General features: G+C 42.3%; 2 protein-coding genes across 2 annotated transcripts in view; both read left to right on the top strand.

The window, feature by feature from the left end:
• LOC137258364 (aquaporin-5-like) overlaps window positions 1–13,078 on the top strand; it is a 31,055-nt gene extending 17,977 nt beyond the window's left edge. Inside the window, exons 2-3 of the mRNA XM_067796020.1 lie at window positions 10,462–10,542; window positions 11,015–13,078. Of these exons, the coding sequence (XP_067652121.1) occupies window positions 10,462–10,542; window positions 11,015–11,281 (348 nt within the window). The 3' untranslated portion in view covers window positions 11,282–13,078. The remainder of the gene's footprint in view (window positions 1–10,461; window positions 10,543–11,014) is intronic.
• Window positions 13,079–16,692: 3,614 nt separating this feature from the next.
• Window positions 16,693–21,449, top strand: LOC137258693 (aquaporin AQPAe.a-like). Its single transcript, XM_067796385.1, has 3 exons — window positions 16,693–17,313; window positions 18,622–18,702; window positions 21,255–21,449. The coding sequence occupies exons 1-3, from the start codon at window positions 16,693–16,695 to the stop codon at window positions 21,447–21,449; spliced, it is 897 nt and encodes a 298-aa protein (XP_067652486.1).
• Window positions 21,450–22,544: the final 1,095 nt, after the last annotated feature.

Here is a 22,544-nt window from a genome sequence, read left to right as displayed (position 1 = left end):
GAGACTCATATCCATCAAACTGTTACGAGTATCATCAATATATAAAGACAGTCTCAGGTTCATACAAGTACTGATTACACGTGACAGTCTGGGCTTAGTAAGTGAACAACAGAAAAGGCTACTGACGTTTAATATTTTTTCCGTTCATGAGAAAAAGGCTATGTAAACGAGATGATTTATTGGCGTTTTTTTAAAAAACCAAATGGTAGTACGGTCTTTCATTCGCGGCCACCTAGAACAACAAATTGTCGGTGATTTCGAAACATATACCACGTGTCGAGTTGATACTTGATATGTTCCTCACTATACGTCGAGTATATACTTGAAACGTTCCTCACTGTGCTTCGAGTTTATATATGAAACAGCCTTCAGAATACGTCGAGTTTATATATGAAGCGGTCTTCACAATACGTCGAGTTTATACTTGAAACGTTCCTCACTGTGCGTCGAGTATATACTTGAAACGTTCCTCACTGTGCGTCGAGTATATTTACTTGAAACGTTCCTCGCTGTGCGTCGAGTATATTTACTTGAAACGTTCCTCGCTGTGCGTCGAGTATATTTACTTGAAACGGTCTTCACAGTACGTCGGATTTCTGCATAATATATGTACAACAGACATATCCCAGTCGGAAAAGGAGAAAAGTCAAAAAGTGCTCGTTTCAGAAATATAACACCTACAAACCGAAAAGTACTTTTAGAAATAAGATCATATTTCACAACTTAACCAAACAATCGCCAGATTGAAAACAGTCTCCGAAATATAGCAACCTTTATGTCCATCACAGCTGTGATCATGGCATTAAATATGTCAACATGACGTTTGTAATAATTATTTTCCGCTGCTTACATAACCATCAAACATAGATGGATATGTTCATTCGCCTGGCAGTTTGTCATATAATCAATTTGACTTTCACTCTGTGGCAACTGCGGTTTATTGAACAAAAAGAATGTTTTCTCGGCCACTTAATGTTCATGAGATAGTGTTCTTTGCATACAAGTTGCTGAAAACAGTATTAGGTGTGTAATAATCAGTATTACGATCCATGTAAACAAGCTCTATGTCACCCACATAATCCAGTCTCTCATACCACCATGGGCGATACACTCCGTATCGCCTAACCGGGTGCTATTACCAGTAATTCGGAGTGATGGGTCTGTTATTACAGGATATGTGAAAATACCAAGAGAGGTCGAGGCCGCCGACAATGGGGTTGCTGAATCCTGTCTATCTACTTCTGTCAGGAGAGACCCTCATTTGCGTATATGTTGACCTCATCTTTTGTGAAACGGTGTTACGTTTTCTCTTGACAATAGATGCCATTGTGTAGACGACAGGACATCTCCACATAAAACTGTCACATTGTTGTTGTTTTTATGCGTTATACTTTCACTATCCTGGCCAGGTGCCTTGTTCGTTCTCAGCAACAATGAGCGTGCTTAGTTTAGTGTTAGCAATGTTTACGCAATATCATGGCGGAGGACACCAGAAATGGGCTTCACACATTGTACCCATGTAGGGAATCGAACCAGGGTCTTCGGCGTGACGAGAGAACGTTTTAATATCTAGGCTACCCAACCATCACATTGGCAACAGAGCTCCAGTACAGGTTGGGCTATCTTCTTACACAGTCCAAGGCCGAATCTCAAGCACTTCAAATATGATGTGAGACAAAAACGTGTTCATAACCAAAAGAAATATCTTCAAAAAGATAATTCATCACACCATTCTGTTTTAACTCTTTGTCAATGGAAACTGTGCACCAGAGTGTGGTGGTATCTAACAAATGTAAGCAAGTCGATATGGTAACAAAGTCGCTCAGTCTGCAGTGATTTAGCAACAGGTTTGATGCTGTTAGATATTTCTTCCCTCAGATCTTATTTTCAATTCTTTTAGGTGATCATACATTGTGTTTTGCCCATGATGCCTCCAATTTGTTCCACATTGTTCATAATTCCCCCACGTGTTGCAATATTGCTGACTACTGCGTCGTACAATAAACCAGCCCTACACTGAAAGTTGAAAGTTTCACGAGCTGAGCTACAGTACCTATTACCCGCTATAAGTATGTAAGGACGGTATTTAGTGACATTAATGAAACTATTAAGCTAGTAGGGTATAATGGAATATTGACAACATAATTGTGTACTTGGCGCCAAGGGAAATATGGTACAGTGACTTCCTAATTGTTTCACTGATCTGAAACTCAATGTAAGTGATTAGCACATTAATGAAAGGTTGTGTTTATATCCAGGCGTGACAGGTGCCCTAAACGGATAACGTGGGGCCTCATTCACGAACGGCTCATTTTTTCCATTTTCGGACGGTGCAATACAAATACCCTGTGATGTACACTGGGCAATACACTGTCAGTGGTTTTAATTCATTAAGGGACCAACATTCTGTAGGAGTGATTTCTCCGTCCAGTCGTGTAAGCGTTCTCCGTGCTGTGGGAATTGTAAAATCTCCCCCCAGACCGGAAAGAAGTATGTTCCTCACATTGGAATCATCATCTGCCCTTCGTGGTGCCGATGATGTTGATACTGATGTCGACGTTGGGATTTATACACGGAGCAGTTATTTCATGTGATACTATAATGGACTCTCGGTTTAATTCCTCTATTTTAAGCTAGTAACTCGAAGAATGAATCTCAGGTACAAGAACAGCTACTGCTCATTAGGTAATAACCTTTTATCACATGACATCAATTGTGAGAAGGGTTCCGATAGGCCAAGACGGGATGGAAAAAACATGGAATACTCCTGGTCTGTTAATACCCCACTATAATCACTGTAGCAACCTAATAATTCATGAATGTATGACCCGTGAAGGTCCCGGGGTACAATAAGTCTTCAGCAACCCATGCTTGCCATAAAAGGCGACTATGCTTGTCGCAAGAGGCGACTAACGGGATCGGGTGGTCAGGCTCGCTGACTTGGTTGACACATGTCACCGGTTACTAATTGCGCAGGTCGATGCCCATGTTGTTGATCACTGGATTGTCTGGTCCAGACTCGATTATTTACAGACCGCTGCCATATAGCTGGAATGCGGCTGAGTGCGGCGTAAAACTAAACTCACTCACTTACTTACTCACCATGAATGTATATATCTATAAGCTGGGATGGGATGACAACAACTGACGCACTTGTTCCGCAAATTCTCTGGCCCCAACCCTTCTCTGTTTTAGAATAATATACAAATATATATCCCGGATTCGAGATAACAGTACGCCCTTTTAAAGAGGGAACACAGTCCCAACGTCTTTTTCTGCAACTTGTTTTTTGTCATAGTTTGATTCCATGCTGGCATATTAACAGTTTTGAGAATTGAAATAAACATTTCACATAGGCGTGAACGTATCCTAGATACATGTTTTAATTTTTCATTCCTCATACGCTCACCTGACACACTTGTGAAAGGACAATGTGGATTGCGTTGAGGACTGATCTATGGTTGGGTGTATGTTTGGCTTGTTCATCCTATTAGCACCCGTGAAGATCCAGGTTAGAACTGATCTTCAGTAACCCATGCTTGTCGTAAGAGGCCACTAACGGGGTCGGGTGATCGGGCTCGGTGGCTTGGCAGACCTTGTTATCGTATCCTCATTGCGTTAATCGATGCTCATGATATTGATCACTGGGTTGTCTGGTGCAGAATCAAATATTTACAGACCGCCTACATATATATAATGTTCCTAGCGATATGTCGAATTTATACTTGAAATGTTCCTTACGATACGTCGAGTTTATACTTGAAATGTTCCTCTTTATTTGTCGACGTTATGCATGAAATATTCCTGGCGATGCGTCGAGGTCATGATTTAAATGTTCCTCTTTATACTTCGACTTTATGCTTGAAATGTTCCTCACTGATTGTCGAGTTTTTCAAAACAGGTTTCTTGCTCCACGTTTCAGAATATTAAACATGATATTAAAATTGTCTGTCTGTCAATTAATCACACTTTCCACTGTTCGAATGTCATGAAGTTACGTTTCGACCCTCTTCATACATTGGAGTAGCTACGGCAATACGTTTCTGATAATGGATATACGCTATCTAAATATGTTTATTCATGTTATCACATGATGTTTATAGAGTGACGTTAATTATAAACATAAGCTTATATAAGGTTTCAAAAACTGGTATCCTGACAGCGGTGACTGTGTTGTTAATGAGGACCCCGTATAGTTAACATCGGCCACCCTGTCATTCACTCTACTCCGACGCTGCCCATATCCTGTAGACAGTGGGTGAGTGAGTGAGTTTTAAACATTTCTGCACTATCACAGCGCGGGATACCAGAAATGTATTCAGAATTCGAACCCAGGCATCCGGCTTGAGTAGCAATCGCTTTAACCACAAGGCTACACTACAGAAAAGTCATAGTTTACGTCGTTGGCAATATTTCATTTCTTCCACCATTGATTTCATGGGACATTCAGCGAACCCTATTTGAGTCGAATGCATAAAAATATGCTGAGTTCCGCGTATTCGGGACAAGCGGAGCGAGGTAACCACCTTTCGGGATTCTTTGGCCCAGGAGGTCAGTTACCTCATCCCGCACATGCTTAGAGATACGTAAAGAACGTTATATGTAAATCAGCCACTTGTTAATTAAGTCCTCACTGAAACTGTTACGATACAAACTAGGTGGCCACCAGGAGGGTGTGATCAGTGTTGTACGGTACACAGCGTTCTAGTGTTACTCAGTGTTCTAGTGTTACCTTTTCCCACAGTGACTCGTGTCACAGGACCGTGCCTAAGAGACAGCTGGTTTGTGACAATAACATACAAGAAATGTATGAATATGGAGAGAATTATGCGAGCATCGGACAGTTTGACTGAATTCTGTCAGGTAAGCTACCTCCGCCCCTCCACATCACACACGCTGGGAGTTGCACGCGTCATCAACCATGACAGGTCCTAATATGTGTATTGTGTACAACAATGAATTGCCGTCTTTGCTTAAAGCTCTTCCCTGTTCACTGTTCACCCGTCCTATGAAGAATGTCGCGTGGGTCGGACCACACTCCCTCTGCCCACCAGAACATCGAGTGCTACTATCCCAAGGATCGGTAGGTTTAGGCCACGTAATTAAAGCGTTCTCTCGTCACACCGAAGACTCTGATACAATTCACACATGGGTACACTATGTGAAGACCATTCCCCCACCATGTTATTGCTGGAATATTGTTAAAAGAGGCGTAAAACTAAAGTAACTCGCTGCCCACCCCTAACCCCACCCTCCTCTCTCCCCATGAACGTAATTCACGTCAAACCCCACCCTCCTCTCTCCCCATGAACGTAATTCACGTCAAACCCCACCCTCCTCTCTCCCCATGAACGTAATTCACGTCAAACCAAGCCTCCATCCTAACTAACCTCCCTGACCAAACAATCCTAAAGGTGGGTATCTCACTCCGCTTTTCCCGAACAACACATCCCATACATTCGACTCAACAAGAGTTTGCTGAATGTCTTGTATGTCCACGCCAGAGACAGTGGTTCTAACATGTATGTGACATGGATGAAGCCCCCAACCTCAGTCACAGTTAGATATTATGTTCACGAGGTATGTTCACGACCATGTTGGTATGCCGCCCACGTGTCTGTGTGTACGTGACACAGGTGAGAAGACACCTGGTATATCCCCTTCGACGGAATGAATGCCGTGTGTCAACACCGTGACGACCTATATCCCCACGGTCAGCTAGAGTGTTGTTATATACGGAGCAGTCGGCAATAGACTTGCATGTCACAAATTGTGTCAGAGGATAAATGCTACACAACATTTAATGGTTGGAGAAAAGGTTCACACGTATTCGTAACTGACTCAAGCTCTCAGTGTTTGGTTCACTGTCAGAAGTGGTTTACTTCGTCTCTTTGGTAACTTGGCACATGGTCCCCATGTTCTGATAGGGTCACGTTTACTAACGACTCTTTAGTAAATGTAGATATAGCGTATGACCAGATCCCCGGGTTCTCAGAAGGATGGGGAGGATGTTCAGAAACACTTGTCCCACGTTCGTGAAGACAGGGATGAGGGTCAGGGTGGCCGACGTTTCGGGAGAGTTGAGGGTTTTCAGATACACTTTACGTTCCATGGTGAGGGGGGTTACTGTAGTTAGACACAGCAGCGTTATGGGTGAGAGCACTTTTTTCTTAGGCAAATTTAGTACTGTTCCCGGTAGTTTTGCTAAGGATTTTTTTCCGCACACCGATAGGCCCACCCCAGGGAAGTGTTTAGTGATCCTTGGGGTTGCATATTGCATACCAGTGGTAATTAAATCAAACAATAAACTATCACAAAACGCTGTGCCTATGTCAGTAAGAGAGCTTGTGACAGATTTTGAGCCGCTAGAGCTGTTAAATTTATTTTCGAAACTTTTTTAAATTGTGAATAGTATGACATGAAGTGTCCATAGATCAGCATCTAAGTGTATTCTGGACAGTTTTGTCCTTTGTAATTGTAACAACCCCAAACAGAAAACTGGAGCTAACATATATCTAAAAGTCCGTACTTAGATTGTTGATGAAGTGATTTATTACAATCGTATGTCTTTAACCTAAAATGAACTTTTCCAGATTAAAAAAAAACAGGTCACCAACCTGCTCATCGGCTGGCACATGGAGAGGCTGTCTCTCGACAGTCATCGTTTGCAAGCTGTAGGCCTACCTACCTACAGACAGACAGACAGACCAATAAACAATACGGACTAATTTAGGAAGAACTTCTTTAAGAACTTCTTCGTGAACGCGTGTGCTCACCCTAAGCGCATCAGTCTGTTGCAAAATTGTCTCTGTCCACCTGATATAATGCAAACGGGTACCCGGTGGGATAAGACATATGACTGTTAACCTACAACTTCCTCACAGGCAGTTTGGGTTAACAGGGGTAAGCTCCATGAGCATGCGCAATAGCGTGTGTACAAGGGCTTTATGAAGAACCATAATTATTCATTACTTACTTCTAAAGCGTCACTCAATGATATAACCAACCCAATGTTTCATTTAATAGATCTTAAAACATCACCCCCTCCCCATACCCCTCCCGGATCCGCTCAATCCTGAGCTATCTCTCCTGTAAACTACCACCATGGGAGTTACAACGTGGTTCACAGAAACTTGATCATGTAAATCAGCTGACGACGTGATGATGGTGTGTTTCCCTCGCCCTCCCCTGACCAAGTGTTGATACATGGTGCATTGTTCTAGGGGTGATGAAATATTACATGTCCCTGTCGACAGCTTCACACTCTCCCCCAGATAACACGGACGCTGTGGGTGGTGCTTGGGTGTCAACTATCTCTGCATCTCAATATCGACACCGTTGGAGTCAGTAGAGGACAGAGGGGGTCTGTACGTGGGGACAGTCTACTCAATTAGCTGCAACACGTCGTGACAAGCTAGCACATGCGCACTCACATAGCTGAAGTCCTATCTGCAGTCGGTCGGGGAACAGGTCTTTGATAAACTGCAAATGACATGTTAAGAACACCGTAAATCGTTTAATAAATTCTTTTCGTTTAATCGTACTTAGCAGATTGCAGCTGTGTGACGGTGTCTTGCAAATGATCGAGTCTAGCCAGTGATCGATATCATGAACACGCCACTCTTTTCGGGGTTCGACAAACGTTTCACCTTCAGCTTAAGAGACGACTGGTATCGGGGCCTGTGGTGGCAGATGTAACAGCGAATGTTTTGAGAAAAATCACCACTTCACCCTAGATCAGATTCGAACTCGGGATATACGCGTCATGAGCAAACACTTTCACCACATGGCTAGTCCCGTTGTAGTCGAATAGCATATGCAGCGTCATTGCTTGATTTACTGAACACGTTTTAGAATTTAAAAAATAGGATAATAATTATTCATTCTGACAACAAAATTTTAATGGATTGTCATGCACACGTATCCACGCCCTTTTGCATTATCATGACTTTAAAAGAAATAGCGAAAGAAGTCCTTGAAAAAACCACCTCCACTCTACTGCAGCCCGTGTTATTTTCGTTGTAGCTTATTTGTACAACGAAGGAGGTGTCCCAGTACTATGATGGAATCACACATGTAGACAATACCTGCACATTAACCGATGGGCGAGCCACTGAATACAGCTCTGTGTTTATCATTATATTCGACATATATTTTGGTTTTGTTTATCAAAGTATGGTAAGACGAAAGGATATAAAAAGATGCATATCCCTCCCAGTGATGTGACAAAAGTGGATGTTTGTTACAACCTCGACCTCAGTTTGAAACCTCCGGCAGTGAGATAACCCGACAACCATGTGTCTATACATCAGATATCAGCTTCTTGTAAATAATGAGAATAATTTAAAATCTATTTTTTCCAAATTGCTTCCCTCAGAAGAAAAGAGTCTTTCATAACATTTAAGTCTCTTTTCTGACTTTTCAAACTTTGACCTCATTTCTGAGACCCTCACTCGTATCTCTGTATGACTGGATTGTTTTTTCTGCTGACTTCAGCAAATCCCGAAGCCTTATCTCATAGGGAAGCTTGAAGCTAAGTGACATTTGTATCAAGTTGTAGACTAGGTGTCCGACAGGACAACTCGCCCATACGACGAGGAATTAGCGCCAGCGTTAGCACTGCCTATAAACGGCCAGCGTTCAGTCAGATGAATGATAGAGCCACTATTACACTGAGTGAAGTCACTGTGGCAATATGCATAATTCTCTATAGGTCTGAAGCAGACCGAGTAAGGATAAGTATTTTGTTGCTCATTGAAAACTAACTTATGTATAACTGGGATGGTTATACCATTATCACACGACTGTCAGATATTACAAATTATAATATGAACTGGCAGGAGCGGGTGCAGTTCACAGATGGAGAGATCTGTGTCAGTGACCTGAATATTTTGAAAGTCCCTCCGATCCCTAAATAGTAGCCGTTGTCTGATTGGTTAAATCTATTTAACCGTCTCGCATTTGATTGGACGGTCATAGGTCGCTCAAAGGTTACCTGACGCGACCTTCTACTAGGCTTTGTTAGATTCAGTGGTGAAGTGTAGCGAATAACACAGAGACTAAGTCTACCTAGACTGGAGATGTACACACTTCATTTTCACCCGCCTCTGGATCCGTCTACAGTCTGGAGTCAATAGCGTGTATGGCCTCCTTGAGCGTTAACAACAGCGTTGCACCGTCGGTACATGGAGTCGCTGCGACGGTTGATGAAGGACATATGAACTTGTGCCTGAGAGAGTTCAGCTGTAGCTGTCGGCCTTGATCCACATCATCGAGCCTTCTCTGAATCTCGTCCCACAAGTGTTCTATCGGGTTTACGTCTGGACTGAGGGCAGGTCATCGAAGAAGTTTTTATATTCCGTGTTGACGGAGAAAGTCCCTAGTTGATCTGAGAGCACGAACGTTGTCCTGCCTGAAGACGTGGTTTCCATGACGACCGAAATGTGGCACGACGAAGGGTCTCAGGGCTTGATCAACATAGCGGGCAGATCTTACACCATTTCCTCATTTCTTCTACCAGTACCAAAATTCTGGAACACCATAGTGCCTAGTTTGTGACTGAAAGCTCACACTATTACGCTCGGACCTCATCACGAGCCTCTTTCCAGGACACAATCATCTACAAAACGCTCCTCGCGTCGTCGCCACAGCCTCACTCTGCCATCAGCCGTCGAAACGCAGTACCGACAGTTCGCCGGTGATTCCAATGATGTGTGGATGCACATTGGAGACGAGCACGGCGATGTCGAACAGTGAGGATCGGACCCCGGTAAGGCCTGCGACATCTGACGTTTCTCTGCCTAAAACGTGTCCGCACTGTGTCGGTACAGATTGGTCTCAGGCGATCGATTGCTAATGGTTTTCCGTGCAGTTCCCGTAGCCCGTAGCCCTAGCCGCTTTTGCCTCAACGTTGTCACTGGCGGTTTTCCACTGTGAGGATGGTCGGTTGTGTTTTCAATGGCATGGACTCGTTGCTGCAGGCTGTATATTGTTCAAACATTAACAGAAATATGACTTGCATCATGTCTTGCAGTCTGACCACCGTTCAGTCTTCCTAAACCTTGGTCCCTCTGTTCCCTTTATAATCGTTTCATCGTGAATGATTCGGCGCATGTTCGGTGACTCAAATACAGAATCTGAAACCAAATTTTCTTGAACACTGGCTCCGAACCAGGTCTAGTTAACACAGAAAGTGAAACAATAATCATTATTAAGATGAAACACATCTGGCAAAAGTTTTGGTAGGGTGACGTTTCTTATGCGGTTCAGTATATTAAAATAAATTACATCTGGCGCTTTCAAGAAGGTATCGCTGATAATTATTTTGAATGGGCGGTTCGTTCTGATCGCCAAATCACGCATCTTATAAAACATTTTACGGGCGCTTGTTAAGTTATGCCCGACAAACCCGTTTCCTATGATAACGCTTGTTGGTGATTGTAGAAATCTTTTGTCTTGCAGATTAAATTCACTGGCTCCAGCATGAACACTGCACGGAGCTTTGGTCCGGCTGTTGTGATGTGGGATTGGACGCACCACTGGGTAGGTATATGAGTGAGTGAGTGAGTGAGTGGGTGAGTGAGGCAGAAGAAGAGGTAAATGGAGTTGCTTTGAGCAGTTTGTCAGTATTTCACCATTTGCGAAAAACGTATTATGTCGTAAAGTCCACATTAAACCAAACAATCATCATCATCACCATCATCAACAACAAGAGTATTTCAGTCGGCTTACCATGATTATTAGACTAGGATAAAAACGTCCCTCAACCCGTCTTCAACGATACATTAAGATACTGAAGTTAGAATACTGAACAACTCATTTTACGAGCACTTAGAAATCTTTCTTCTTCCATGATAGAGGTGTAGCAGACATTATATTTATAATCAAGTTAATCATTTACATTCAAAGGTAGACTAATATCTAGTCTCCGAAATGAACATGCATGGCACAAAAGCGGTTTCTGCATACTGTTAATAAAATAAAACAAAACGGATCATATTTGTTTCTCCCACAGGTATACTGGGTGGGACCCATCGCAGGGGGCGTGGCAGCCGGGCTCCTCTATGAACACGTGTTCGCTATCAACGCGTCGATGGCCAAGGCAAAGGCGTGCATGTTGTCTAGCGCTTACGATGATGAGAAGTACGAGGCCCAGAAAATGAAGATCCGCATCCTGGAGGAGGATGACGTGGAGACGATCAACCTGAAAGAGGCGGAGGCTGGGGAGGGAGACGGGGAGGGGGCTAAGTCGAACCATGACGAACCCCAGGTCGAGGTGTAGAACAACAAACCATACGCTGTGCCGAAGTCTTGGCATTCCCTCGTGTCTTACCGAACTGCTACTTCGGTCGTAGTTATGTACTACTTTATACGTTTTGAAATTCTGGTTTGAGGTAGTTTCCCACAGGAACCTGTGTGTTGCATCGCTTGGCGAAATTGCAATTCGAATATGAAAGCGTATTTAAACGCTGATTTGATGTAAAAGTGTAACTCACACTTCAATTTCATTTCTGATACGGATATGGATTTCACAGCAAAAGCTTTCCAGTTCTTAACATTTTGTATTCGATATAAACCCATCTGGTTTGTTTAAAATGTTTTGACTAGAAACACGAACGTGTAAAGATTCAGACGCATTTACTGTATTTAGAAAAAAAAGCACTCTATACTGTATTTTTTTAAAAAAAAAAAAAGACTTCGACATTTTCTGGTTCATAACTTATGCAATATAATCAGTATAGATATTTGAATGCTTTAGGGTTTGTCTACTATGAACAAATTTCATAATTTCTTCAGTGTTCATTTTAATGGAGGCCAGTGGAACCTGCATTCCATGTGCATGTTTCAAAGTCAAAGTCAAGGATTTGTAACTAGACGCGATCGATCAGCTAATGTTAGATGGGAAGATGGGCAATATGTAGCTACGAATGTGCTATTAAAATAATACAAATTGCGACCAAGTGCGGTCTTGCAAAGAACGGAATTCTAAGAAAATGGGGAACGTTTCACAGAAACTGTCAGTGTGTCAGTGTGTCAGTGTGAACTGGCGCTTTGAATTATGTGTTCACAAGAGGGTATTGGATTGAACGGAAATGCAAACGTTTTCGCCGAGTATGGAGGAAGGGAGACTACTCTGACTTTCTTTTTTGTTTACGAGTTGTTTGTGACAAAACGGAATCAGTATGAAATATGGAAGTATTAACAATGGCGCACTGACGTCATCCGACAATAATGGCATATTCATAATGGTCATTTTTCATATTATACCCCATTTTGTCCTTAATGTTTAAAGGACACATTTATTTTAATATACATATTATTCTAGTAATTCGACAGTCAACTAGTTGATGTATATTTTTCATTTTTCGTTCAAATAAATATTTGTGTTTTTAGATATTTTTGCATAGTACATTTCAAGCCATTAGGTGCACTGATCACACTGTGAGAGACATTATGTCATTTGAATGACAAACAAACGGCGTTGTAATTAATTTCGGAATGCATTCATTGATTCAAGTCTGACTGCTGACTATCTGTATATTTACGTTCTTGAGAAAGGGGAAGGCTTTCGAAGCTCACTTAGCGTTAAGACCGTCTTAGCGCCCACTTGCACAAAGCGATCTTAACACTATGACTGTCATGTATTAGTTACAATCATAGTAGCACTGAGTTTGCTTTGTACAAGTGAGCCCCGGACTGTTTGTGTTAAGGTTAAGGTCGTGTATTTTGTTACTGTTGAACAAGTAAATGGTTGATTTTTAGTGAAACTGTTCCATCTGTAGTATAGTGACAACCCCGTCTGTTATAATTAATGCATGCGTCCTTGCCTATGCTGCATACCGCCTCATGTCTTGTTTGGTGCAATATTGTGCATACCATTGTTATGACGGTACCCGCTGTTGTCTCCATAGCTGCCTTACCTATCTCGTATCATGTTACCATAGCAACGTGTCATGTTCCGCGTAGTAATGGTGTTACTATAGGAACCGCCTGTAGTTAGTGCCTCGTTGGAACGAATATGTGTGACCATGTACATCATTGGATTATCAATAAATCTCACCTATCACGTTGTCTGGTTCATCGTTGTACTGTTCTGGATATATTTGTCAATATTTATCTCATCTCACGCTTGAATGTCGTTTTCTGATTGGCTGAGCGTTCTTCTATTTTTTAAACTTCTGTTTACAAGGGAGTAACATTTTCTATGTGGGAATTCATTTGATGCAGTCTAAGTAAACTTATCCTCAGTACGTTTCGTTTCACTCCACCACTGAGTCTAACAAAACCTTACGGGAGGTCGCGTCAGGTAACCCTTGAGATTGACCTATCAGAATACAGCTCAACAAATCGCGAAAGTGCACATTCGCACATCCTTTATGAACTTTTTATCTCGAAAAGGTTCGTACCCGAACGATTCCGAATGCTTTTTAGCGTACGATCGCTTCCGGCTGATGCACACGGCGTACGTACTGCCATGACAACGGTGAGTAAACAGTCGCTGAAAATAGTGTTTTTGACAATATTCAAGGATGTTATCTTGCTGAAGTATTAGCTAATGGTAACCATGTCAACAGAACCCCAAAGCGTATATAATGCAGGTCAAATAACTGTGTTATATGCTGATATTTGTTTGTGGAGAGATCTTTGTCGGTGACTTGAATATTTTGAAAGTCCCTCCGATCCCTAAATAGTAGCCGTTGTCTGATTGGTTAAATCTATTTAACCGTCTCGCATTTGATTGGACTGTCATTGGTTGCTTAAAGGTTACCTGACGCGACCTTCTACTAGGTTTTGTTAGACACAATGGTGGAGTGTAACGAAATACATTGAGACGAAATTTACTTAGACTGTCATTTGATGCTTCGTGTTTGTTATGCTTTCCCTCGAATAGTCTAGTCACCTATGATGTACGAAAATTATCGATGTTTTGCGCATACAAATCGATGGAAGGGAGATACCTCTAAAATATTTTTTTCTTGGCTATTTGATTCCATGTCAGCTGAAAATCTAATATTGACTAAATGCCTAACTTTGGTACCCCTTATTATGACCCATATATCCGACAGTTCAGAATTAACACCGAGGTGTGCTGTAAAATAATCACCTCTGTTCACCTGTTCGGGTCCATTTTCGCCTCGTGATCAGAGAACCATCCATAATATGAAACTAAGAAATGGTCACCCTACGTGTGTAGATATAGGAATCCGTTTCACAAGGACAGTGAATGAGGCGGTAAGTGAATGCGAACATATGCTAGAACCACCATTCGTAACTACTCGTGTCATTCCGGAAACCGGATGGCGTCTCGTACCCCTCTTGTGGCCATGTTTACGACTGGGTCCTGTCTAAGCGCAAATTTTTAAACGGGCATGGAGGTGAAAACAGTCTAGTTAAATTATCAAGGAATGATAACTCTGAATTTCCAAACATGGCTTTAAGAATATCCTACATCCCGTGGGCAAAAAGGCAATGCGGTCATTCCCTTTGCAAATATGTTTCACTGTTGAAAGTTCTTCATCCTTTAGCTCAAAGCTTATGTTTAAATTGTGCTTGGTATAGTTTAGCGAAGTTTCAAAGTTCAACGGTTCCGACAGTTTCATGTTTTGAAATGCGTTTTACAACGCGCGATTTGATTGGTTTACCACGATTCTTGGCAGTAATGGAGTTCGAGAGGGGTTCGAGTCTTCTTGCAGGTCACGGAAAGAGACGAGTAGTTACGAATGCCAGAGCCACGTTCGATACGAACATCCAGAGGCTGAAAGTAGGCATTCATCCACGGGAATTGAGCAAATGAAGTTGAATGTAAACGTTGTGAATCCTAAAACGCTAAAATTAGCTGCCTTGCTTTGAGGGTGCGGGTTCGAATTCCGGATGGGACTCAATCAAAAGAGTACTAGAATTACTACTTTACTATAATCCCAAATTTGAATGTGAATTTAGATATACATCCTGGGCCAAGCCTACACGTTATGAGTCCAATACAAACAGAAAAACGCTAAACATTTCATCCAGTGGCTGGAAGTGATCCGTGGGTCGCATAATGAGACGGGTGTTTCTTGTCTCAAGGGGACACGTCTGCAATGGCGAGTGTGACTACCGTGGGCATTCATACATGCCAACACACGTCTCCTCATTGACGTCAGCAGGAATACTGTTCCTTAAGTCCAAGAGAGTCTGTTCACGTTCCTGCCGGTTCGTACACGTTGTCTCAGCTAACGATCAACAAGATCCCAGAGATGTTCAACAGGATACAATGCGTTAACGTTAACGTTAACGTTGTTGATGCGAGGCCGTGTGATGGTGTGCTGCAAAACGGCTCCTTTTGGCTGTCGTCGAATAAAGTGTGCCACAAAAGCTCTAAACAGGTCAGGTTATCGCCTGGCATTCAGGTTTCCTCGGATGAAAACCTTCTCTTCTTCTCTCCACCCCCATACCATGACCGCAGGGTGCAAGTTCTGCCTATGCTCAACCGGAAGTTGGTCGTCATCGACTGCCAATTCCTCGATAGACAGTCGATACAGGCAGAGAGTGGGCCCCAAACTTCGTAAGAGTTTGACATTTCCAAGCCGTAATTGTCGTATAAGCTGAATGGTTTTTAATCCCATATCATTTGGTCATGACGCGCTACATTGTATTTATATTCGAAAATTTCATTTACGTTTGAAGCATTTCTTGACATTTCTAGAATTGGAAAAACCGGGAAATCGACCACTTTCGACGTATTTACAGCATAATCAATTGAAATCATTTCACATATTTTACTTATCGTGCATCTGACATATTTAGGCTAAATGAGGATGTATAGGCGCTGTGTCCATATTTTAGCTTCTGTCAATACATACAAACTGAGATATTAACGAAAATAATAACTGTATACATCCGTGGTAGTTGCTTCATCGCTGTACGGGTTAATTGTTGGTTTCTTCTCACACAAAACTGTCTTGGTATTTGCATCCGTCGACTTCTGCTTCGTTCCCTTTTCCTCTATTGTAGGTCACAATTAGGAAAGGATATACTGAGATGATCTGTTCGTTTGCTTTCAGTCATAGTTGGAAGTTTCCGTTGTTATTACTGAAGAGAGAATTTTGAAACATTATTAAACATTTGTGTAAGTACCATCCACATGATGCCATGTCAAACAGACTGAACATCGAAGTGAATTACCGTCTTGTTTCTTATGTACTGTTCATTACTGGGAAAACTATTCAACCATTAGTGTTTAAACTGCACGTAAGACAAAGTAACATACGTTACCATGAAATAATTTTAACCTTGCGTCGACGTAAACATGACGTGTCACAACGTTGTGGCCTGACATTGTGATATCTCGTTTTACGTCCACAGAATAACGTTGTCACATGATATTAAGAAGCACGAGTGAATCATTCATCACGAGATTCATCCATGCGTGATACCTTTTGTTTACGGTGTCATTTCTTGCAGTGTTTACAGATCTTAAAAGTGTTCCAATACTTAGTGTCAGGTTAAAGTAAGAATACGATTCTAGCTTAGAGTATATGTACTAAGTACCCCAGCACGCTAGTCATGGGTAGGTTTACAAGAAATCTACACCCCTTCAAGGCCGGGTATAGGGCCGTGTGCAATGTCACAGTATATAACCCGATGAGAGCATCTGCCAATGTGTGTGCTGGAGACTTCGAGCTGCGTGAGAAACTATACCAATTCGACACAATGGAAAAGCGTGAAGTAGAAACAGCGATCAACGCAGGTGCTGATGACAAGCACGGGTGTTCGTGTTCGGGGCGTATCAGAAGTTTGCTCAGTACGGAAGATATCAAAAGACGTAAATTCTTCCAGGAATTGGCAGCGGAGTTCCTGGGGTCCGCACTGTTGGTTATCTTCGGTTGCGGATCCGCAGTGACACTTGAACCAAACTTGGCACCAACGGTAACGTCAATAGCCATCGCGTTCGGCCTGACAGTCGCAACCATCATCTGGTCACTTGGTCACGTGAGTGGTGCCCAGATCAACCCCTGTGTGTCTCTGACACTATGCTTGACCAGAAAGATCACCTTGATTAAGTGCTTGTTATACTGTGGTATACAGTGTGTCGGCGCTATAGCAGGGGCCTACATCCTCTATGGCCTCACCCCCGAGGACCGGCGTGGAATGCTTGGTATCACCCTGGTGTCTCCTAGGATCAGCTTATGGCAGGGTGTCGGGGTAGAAATTATGGCCACCTTCGTATTAGTGTTTGCCGTCTATGCTACCATAGACTCCAGGATAGCTGACCACCCCGGGTCCAAGGCGCTCAGCATCGGTTTTGTGGTGACCATGGATATCCCCTGGGCGGTGAGTATGTCTCTTATATTCATCTTCATTACAAAATGTCAATGGTAGAATGGTAAGTACATTAGGTTACTGCATTATGGCCAGTGGTTCACATTGCAGAGACAGTGTTTCACATTGCTCTACCACAGAATATTATTAGATGTTATACACAAGCGCATCCACTACACACAGGGAATGATGTCATCCATGGCCGATTTCTTTTGTTACAATTAATCCACGAGGGCCTATCAGGTTTACCGTGCTTCACATTTTGTTTCACATTGCAACAATACAAAGGAGATCTGGGTCACTGTGGCCCCAAACCCGAACAGTCTGAGTAACGCTGGGTAATTTCATTCGACTCGATTCTTAGACTCGGAATTGCGTCCGAACAGGAGAACATATCAGCAAAACTGTACAATTCAGACCACATGCAATGAACACATTACAGAGAGTGGACAAGTATCACATAGCGTATCATAGTCAGGTCGCGCTGTGCCATGTGTCATATGTACCCGAGTCATGGGGAATACCTCCCGCCTCACTGCACATTTAGTTCACGTTCACTTGGGGTCCTTTTTTTACCACCACCCTGCGCATGATACTGGGTCTACAGATGTAGTGTAATGACGGGCTAGCAACTAGAAACTTGGTGAAGGGGATACTCCCTCTATTGTTCACGCTGGGTCAACATTGCTAGCAAACTGCCCAGTCTTACCTGTCGGTTAGTCATGAGACTTGTGTGACAGGTATTCTCCAGGCAGAAGGAATTGTCCCGGTCACCAATCCCCGCTCAGGTGAAAACATATCGAGGTTTCACGCAGACAAATAATATATGTATTTTTAGTGTTTTTCTTCCTTTTTGATTTTTTTTTTGTGTGTGTGTGTGTGATTTTTATGAGGTTTGTAGGGCTTATGTACATCTGGACGTTATAGTCTTGTGATTTTTAAAATTAGTTTTCGTATACCTTTCTGCACAATATACATAAGTCTCAGAAACACATAAGGTATGTGAGAAGTTCCTAATAACATTATCAGTTAGAGACCATAGTTTCAGATTTAGAAATCCATCAATCAATAATACCTGTTGCTTCAACGCCTTTGTATTTGGTTCTGGCCAGCCGAAGGATCACTCATTACACGTTGCTATTCACTTTACTTTTTGTCATACATGATTTCCAACTATTTTTAATTGTTTTGTTAGTTATTGCCAGGAACTGAAGTTGCTGGTTAACTGGACACCCTGTCTACTGGATACTGGTATATGGCTCTCAGTCTGTGTCAATATATCAGCTCTTAGACTGTGACATGCTGTGTTTTCTGTTGTAGATCCAATACACTGGTGCGAGCATGAACCCTGCTCGGAGTCTGGGACCTGTGGTGGTCATGGGAGTTTGGGATCATCATTGGGTAAGAGGTCATGCCAGCTCAATTGTGGACATAATGGAGCTTTAACTCAACATGCACAGTAATGACCTACCTCAGCAATTGTCTAGTCGATACAAACGTTTCGTCTCTTATTTCATTTAACATAACAATTTCCGTGTTTTGGTTTTCCCAGTCCGAGTAAACAGTGTGTTATATATTCGTATGGTTAGGTTAGGTTTCTCATATTGCACTCAGCAAAATTCCAGCTATATGGCGGCGGTCTGTAAATGATCGAGTCTGGACCAGACAATCCACTGATCAACAGCATGAACATCGATCTACGCAACTGGGATAAGATGACATGTGCTAACTAGATCAACCTGACCACCCGATCCCGTCAGTCGCCTCTTACGACAAGCATGGCACACTGAAGGCCACTCCCTACCCGGATCTGGACCATTATATATTCATGAGGAATGATCTAGGCAAATGTTTCAACGCATGGGGATGCCTACTTTGTTCCTTAATTTTCCTCCTCCATCGCTTATATGGTCCCTACCAAGACATCAATGGTTAGTCTCAACGCGTAATTTTGTATCTAAAATGCTTTCTGAAAACTAGTAAACCTAGTCTCTGAATATGCAAAAGATCTACTTGCTTGTGTTCGGTATTATGGTTTACGTTTGAAACAGGGATTGGTGATACAGTTTCTGGACCAAAGACTGTGTCTCTCTTTGCAAGCATTTATCTGGAGTAAAAAGATGACTTCGGGATCTGCAAAAAGTACTGATTTCCTTTGCCTCATGAGTTTCATGTTTGGATATGACGTCATTTCATTTTTAAATTCCGACTTCTTCGGTCAAACAATTAATGGAGTGACGTTTGCATATGGTTATGTTTTGCGAGACGTCAGTTGGAAGAACTACACATTCTTCACGTAGACGAGACAGACTTCGGGTGTATACTGACAGTATGAATTTATCCCATTACTGTTTCCTTTTTATCAGTTAATCCCACCAGGGATGTTATCACAGATTGTCAAGTGGCTCAGCTTCATGTTAACAATGTAATGCACTTAAAGGTCACATGCAACGTAAAACACAACTTTGCAGATTCTGGTACCTTTCGGTATGCACTTACCGAAACAAATCATAAGAAATGCCAATTCAACCTATAAAGTTGAAAAAAACGCGATGAAAAAAAAGCCCGCGAAATCGGAGTTCAAACGTTTCACTAAATTCCCCCCAGCGCTGGGGGGAAAACTGGTTTCAACAGCTGTGCTGCGCTGCGTCCATGACGCATGCGCAGTGAATAGGTTCGCGGAGCTTGAAACAGCATGCATGCCCAGCGTCTGAGGTCATGAGCAGGAGTCTAATCTTGGTTGTGTACACAAACAAGTAAATAATCTACTCGTTACGTAAAACAACTTGTTGATTGTGGTAAGCAGTCACTGTCACAGAGAAAGCTCAGTGTCTGGTTTATATGTCTGTCTGCCTGTCTGCTAAAGACAACATGCAATACACAGCTTCAATCATTGACCACGTGCAATTTGAACTTAACACCTATCAGACATAAAGAAAATAAGTTGATTTATGACTCGTGCACCCGAGTCCCATGTCTGCCACATTATGTAATTAGGCACGTGTGATACACATGACATGTTTTTATGTCTGTGGGTTGCAAACAAACTACATTCATTTTTTCGGATGACTGGATCTGAACGAAACTGGTGCAAACTCTTGTCAGTTTTAAGTCCTGCTTTGTACTTGGACGAATGACAGATTCCAGCCACGCAGTAGTTTACCATCTCTACTGACATGATTTTTATTGGATCGAGCACAAATTCAGAGAACATGTATTTTCCAAACCCAACATCTCTATATACGTTCTTAATGGATAACGACTTCTTTTCGTGTATATGATTTTGTTTGACAACAGTATATGAATCCATACTGAAACGACGCAACAAGCACACAAAAAGAAGTTGTTATCCATAAAGAATCTTACTTTCTTGTGACTGGCTATACTTCTAAAATGCCAATCAAAAAGATCATCTTTCTGTACACACAATGAACCCTCAGCATATCAGCAAATGAAACAGCCAATCGGAAGCCGTTGTTACACTTGAGTGCATATCCACCAGCTGTGACTGGGTTCGGTCTCCCGAGGGCTTCGTTTCGGGGGAAGTAAGCCCAAGTACAAAATATTGCACTTTTGAATCGCGATTTTACGCTTATAATTGCGTTTATTTGCTTTTTTAAAAGCAGAAATGTATATTACATGTCATGAATAAGTGATAAATGTGTTTTAATTATGTTTGATTTTTTGGTTGCATGTGACCTTTAATTAATAGTCTATAGCTTATGATTCCCCAGAGTAGCTTTTAGTTCATTATGGGTGGTGTGTCAATAACTGATAGTGGTCCCTACTGTCAACGCAGACACACATATGTGTCTTTCGAACGTCGTTTCAAAGCGATACAAGCCCCTGTGAACGCAGAATGATGAACTTGGATAGACTCATGAAGAAGGTAGCTTTGCAAAATGCTCCGAGTACACAGTCCCACATTACATGACCTGACCTTGACCTTGCAGGTTTTCTGGTTGGGCCCTATTCTTGGCGCTCTCGCAGCTGGCTTCCTGTACGAGACGGTGTTTGCCGTCAACGCCTCCGTCCGGAAAACCAGGACATGCTTGTGTGGCGACATCTTCGACGAGGACCGATTGGGTGCATACGAACTCAGAACCATCACCGCTGACAACAAATTTGATGTTGAGTTAAAACCCTGAGACTCCTAAACCATGAGAACATTATCGTGTATTCTATGAATGCACACATCCCAGTCCTTCCTCTACCTCGTAAACAGGCCCATGTATTCAAGTAAATACAGGAAAATAATCAGAATGGTTCTTAAAAAATATCATTTGCATGTATGCGATAATTCGATATTTCGATGTGCAGTTTTCAATAAATTTGATAGAAGAAATGTGACGTTGTGTGTTGTTTATACACCATGTCACATCTGATTTTAAAAATACCAGTTCGTCTTCAGACAAGGGAGGTAACTGACTTACGTATCCCCCAGTGCCAAACTCCGCTGGAATGCCGGACACGTCTTATGGTCGAACTAAAGTGTCTGTGCATGGTCCAGTCAAAACCGAAAGAGCCCTGCAGATTTAGGTCAAGTGCAGGATTTACGAGACGTGCATTGTCATCTAGGCATAGACACAAAATTTCAAAATTTCTCATAGTTGATTCACCGCACCAGAAAAGAACCGTTTTATTACGGTTTTATCTTGATTATTGATCAGATGGCATTGGAAAGACGGGCAAATAAATTATAGTTATAAAACGAATAGACAGCATTACGATCACAGAACGGACATAACTCGTAATATCTGCACTTCCAGAAACTCCAGCCTAGCCCGGTAATGAAAGTATGCTATAGGCAGTTACGTCCCTTGCTTCGGACAGACGCGGTTAGTCTCACTGGCCATTCGCCCTTTTCCGTAACTTCCAAGAAGATATTCGGCTTGTCACGGAATAGCACGAGTTGGTCACGAATGGCTCAATGGGGTGTATGCACGGGCGACGTTCTACAGTAATATCTACTCTACACACTGCTATGCTAGGTTTGACTTCGTGCCTAATCCCATCCTGCTAACTTGGATTAATGGTGGGTGATGGGCCAAGGCAGAAAATCGATTGTTAGAGTAAAATATTACGTCACTTTATGGTGCAATTTGTATTTTGATAAACAAAGCACAGATGGACAGTTTGCAATTCCCACAGCCAAACTGCACCACTTTCTTGTTAGACTTGACAATAATCGATAATAAGCTATGACCAAGAGCCATATAATAATTTTTATGTGGTCCCTGCTG

The sequence above is a fragment of the Haliotis asinina genome, chromosome 12 (genome assembly GCF_037392515.1).
Source record: "Haliotis asinina isolate JCU_RB_2024 chromosome 12, JCU_Hal_asi_v2, whole genome shotgun sequence".
Classification (NCBI taxonomy): domain Eukaryota; kingdom Metazoa; phylum Mollusca; class Gastropoda; order Lepetellida; family Haliotidae; genus Haliotis; species Haliotis asinina.
The sequence above is the reverse complement of the archived record's forward strand: the minus strand, read 5'-3'. Positions and strand labels throughout refer to the sequence as shown.

Excerpts from the sequence above, each read along its gene's own strand:
- LOC137258693 (XM_067796385.1), top strand. The coding sequence starts at position 16,693 with ATGGAAAAGCGTGAAGTAGAAACAGCGATCAACGCAGGTGCTGATGAC. Across the intron at positions 17,314-18,621 it reads CCATGGATATCCCCTGGGCG|ATCCAATACACTGGTGCGAG; the intron begins GTGAGTATGTCT and ends TTTCTGTTGTAG. Across the intron at positions 18,703-21,254 it reads GAGTTTGGGATCATCATTGG|GTTTTCTGGTTGGGCCCTAT; the intron begins GTAAGAGGTCAT and ends TTGACCTTGCAG.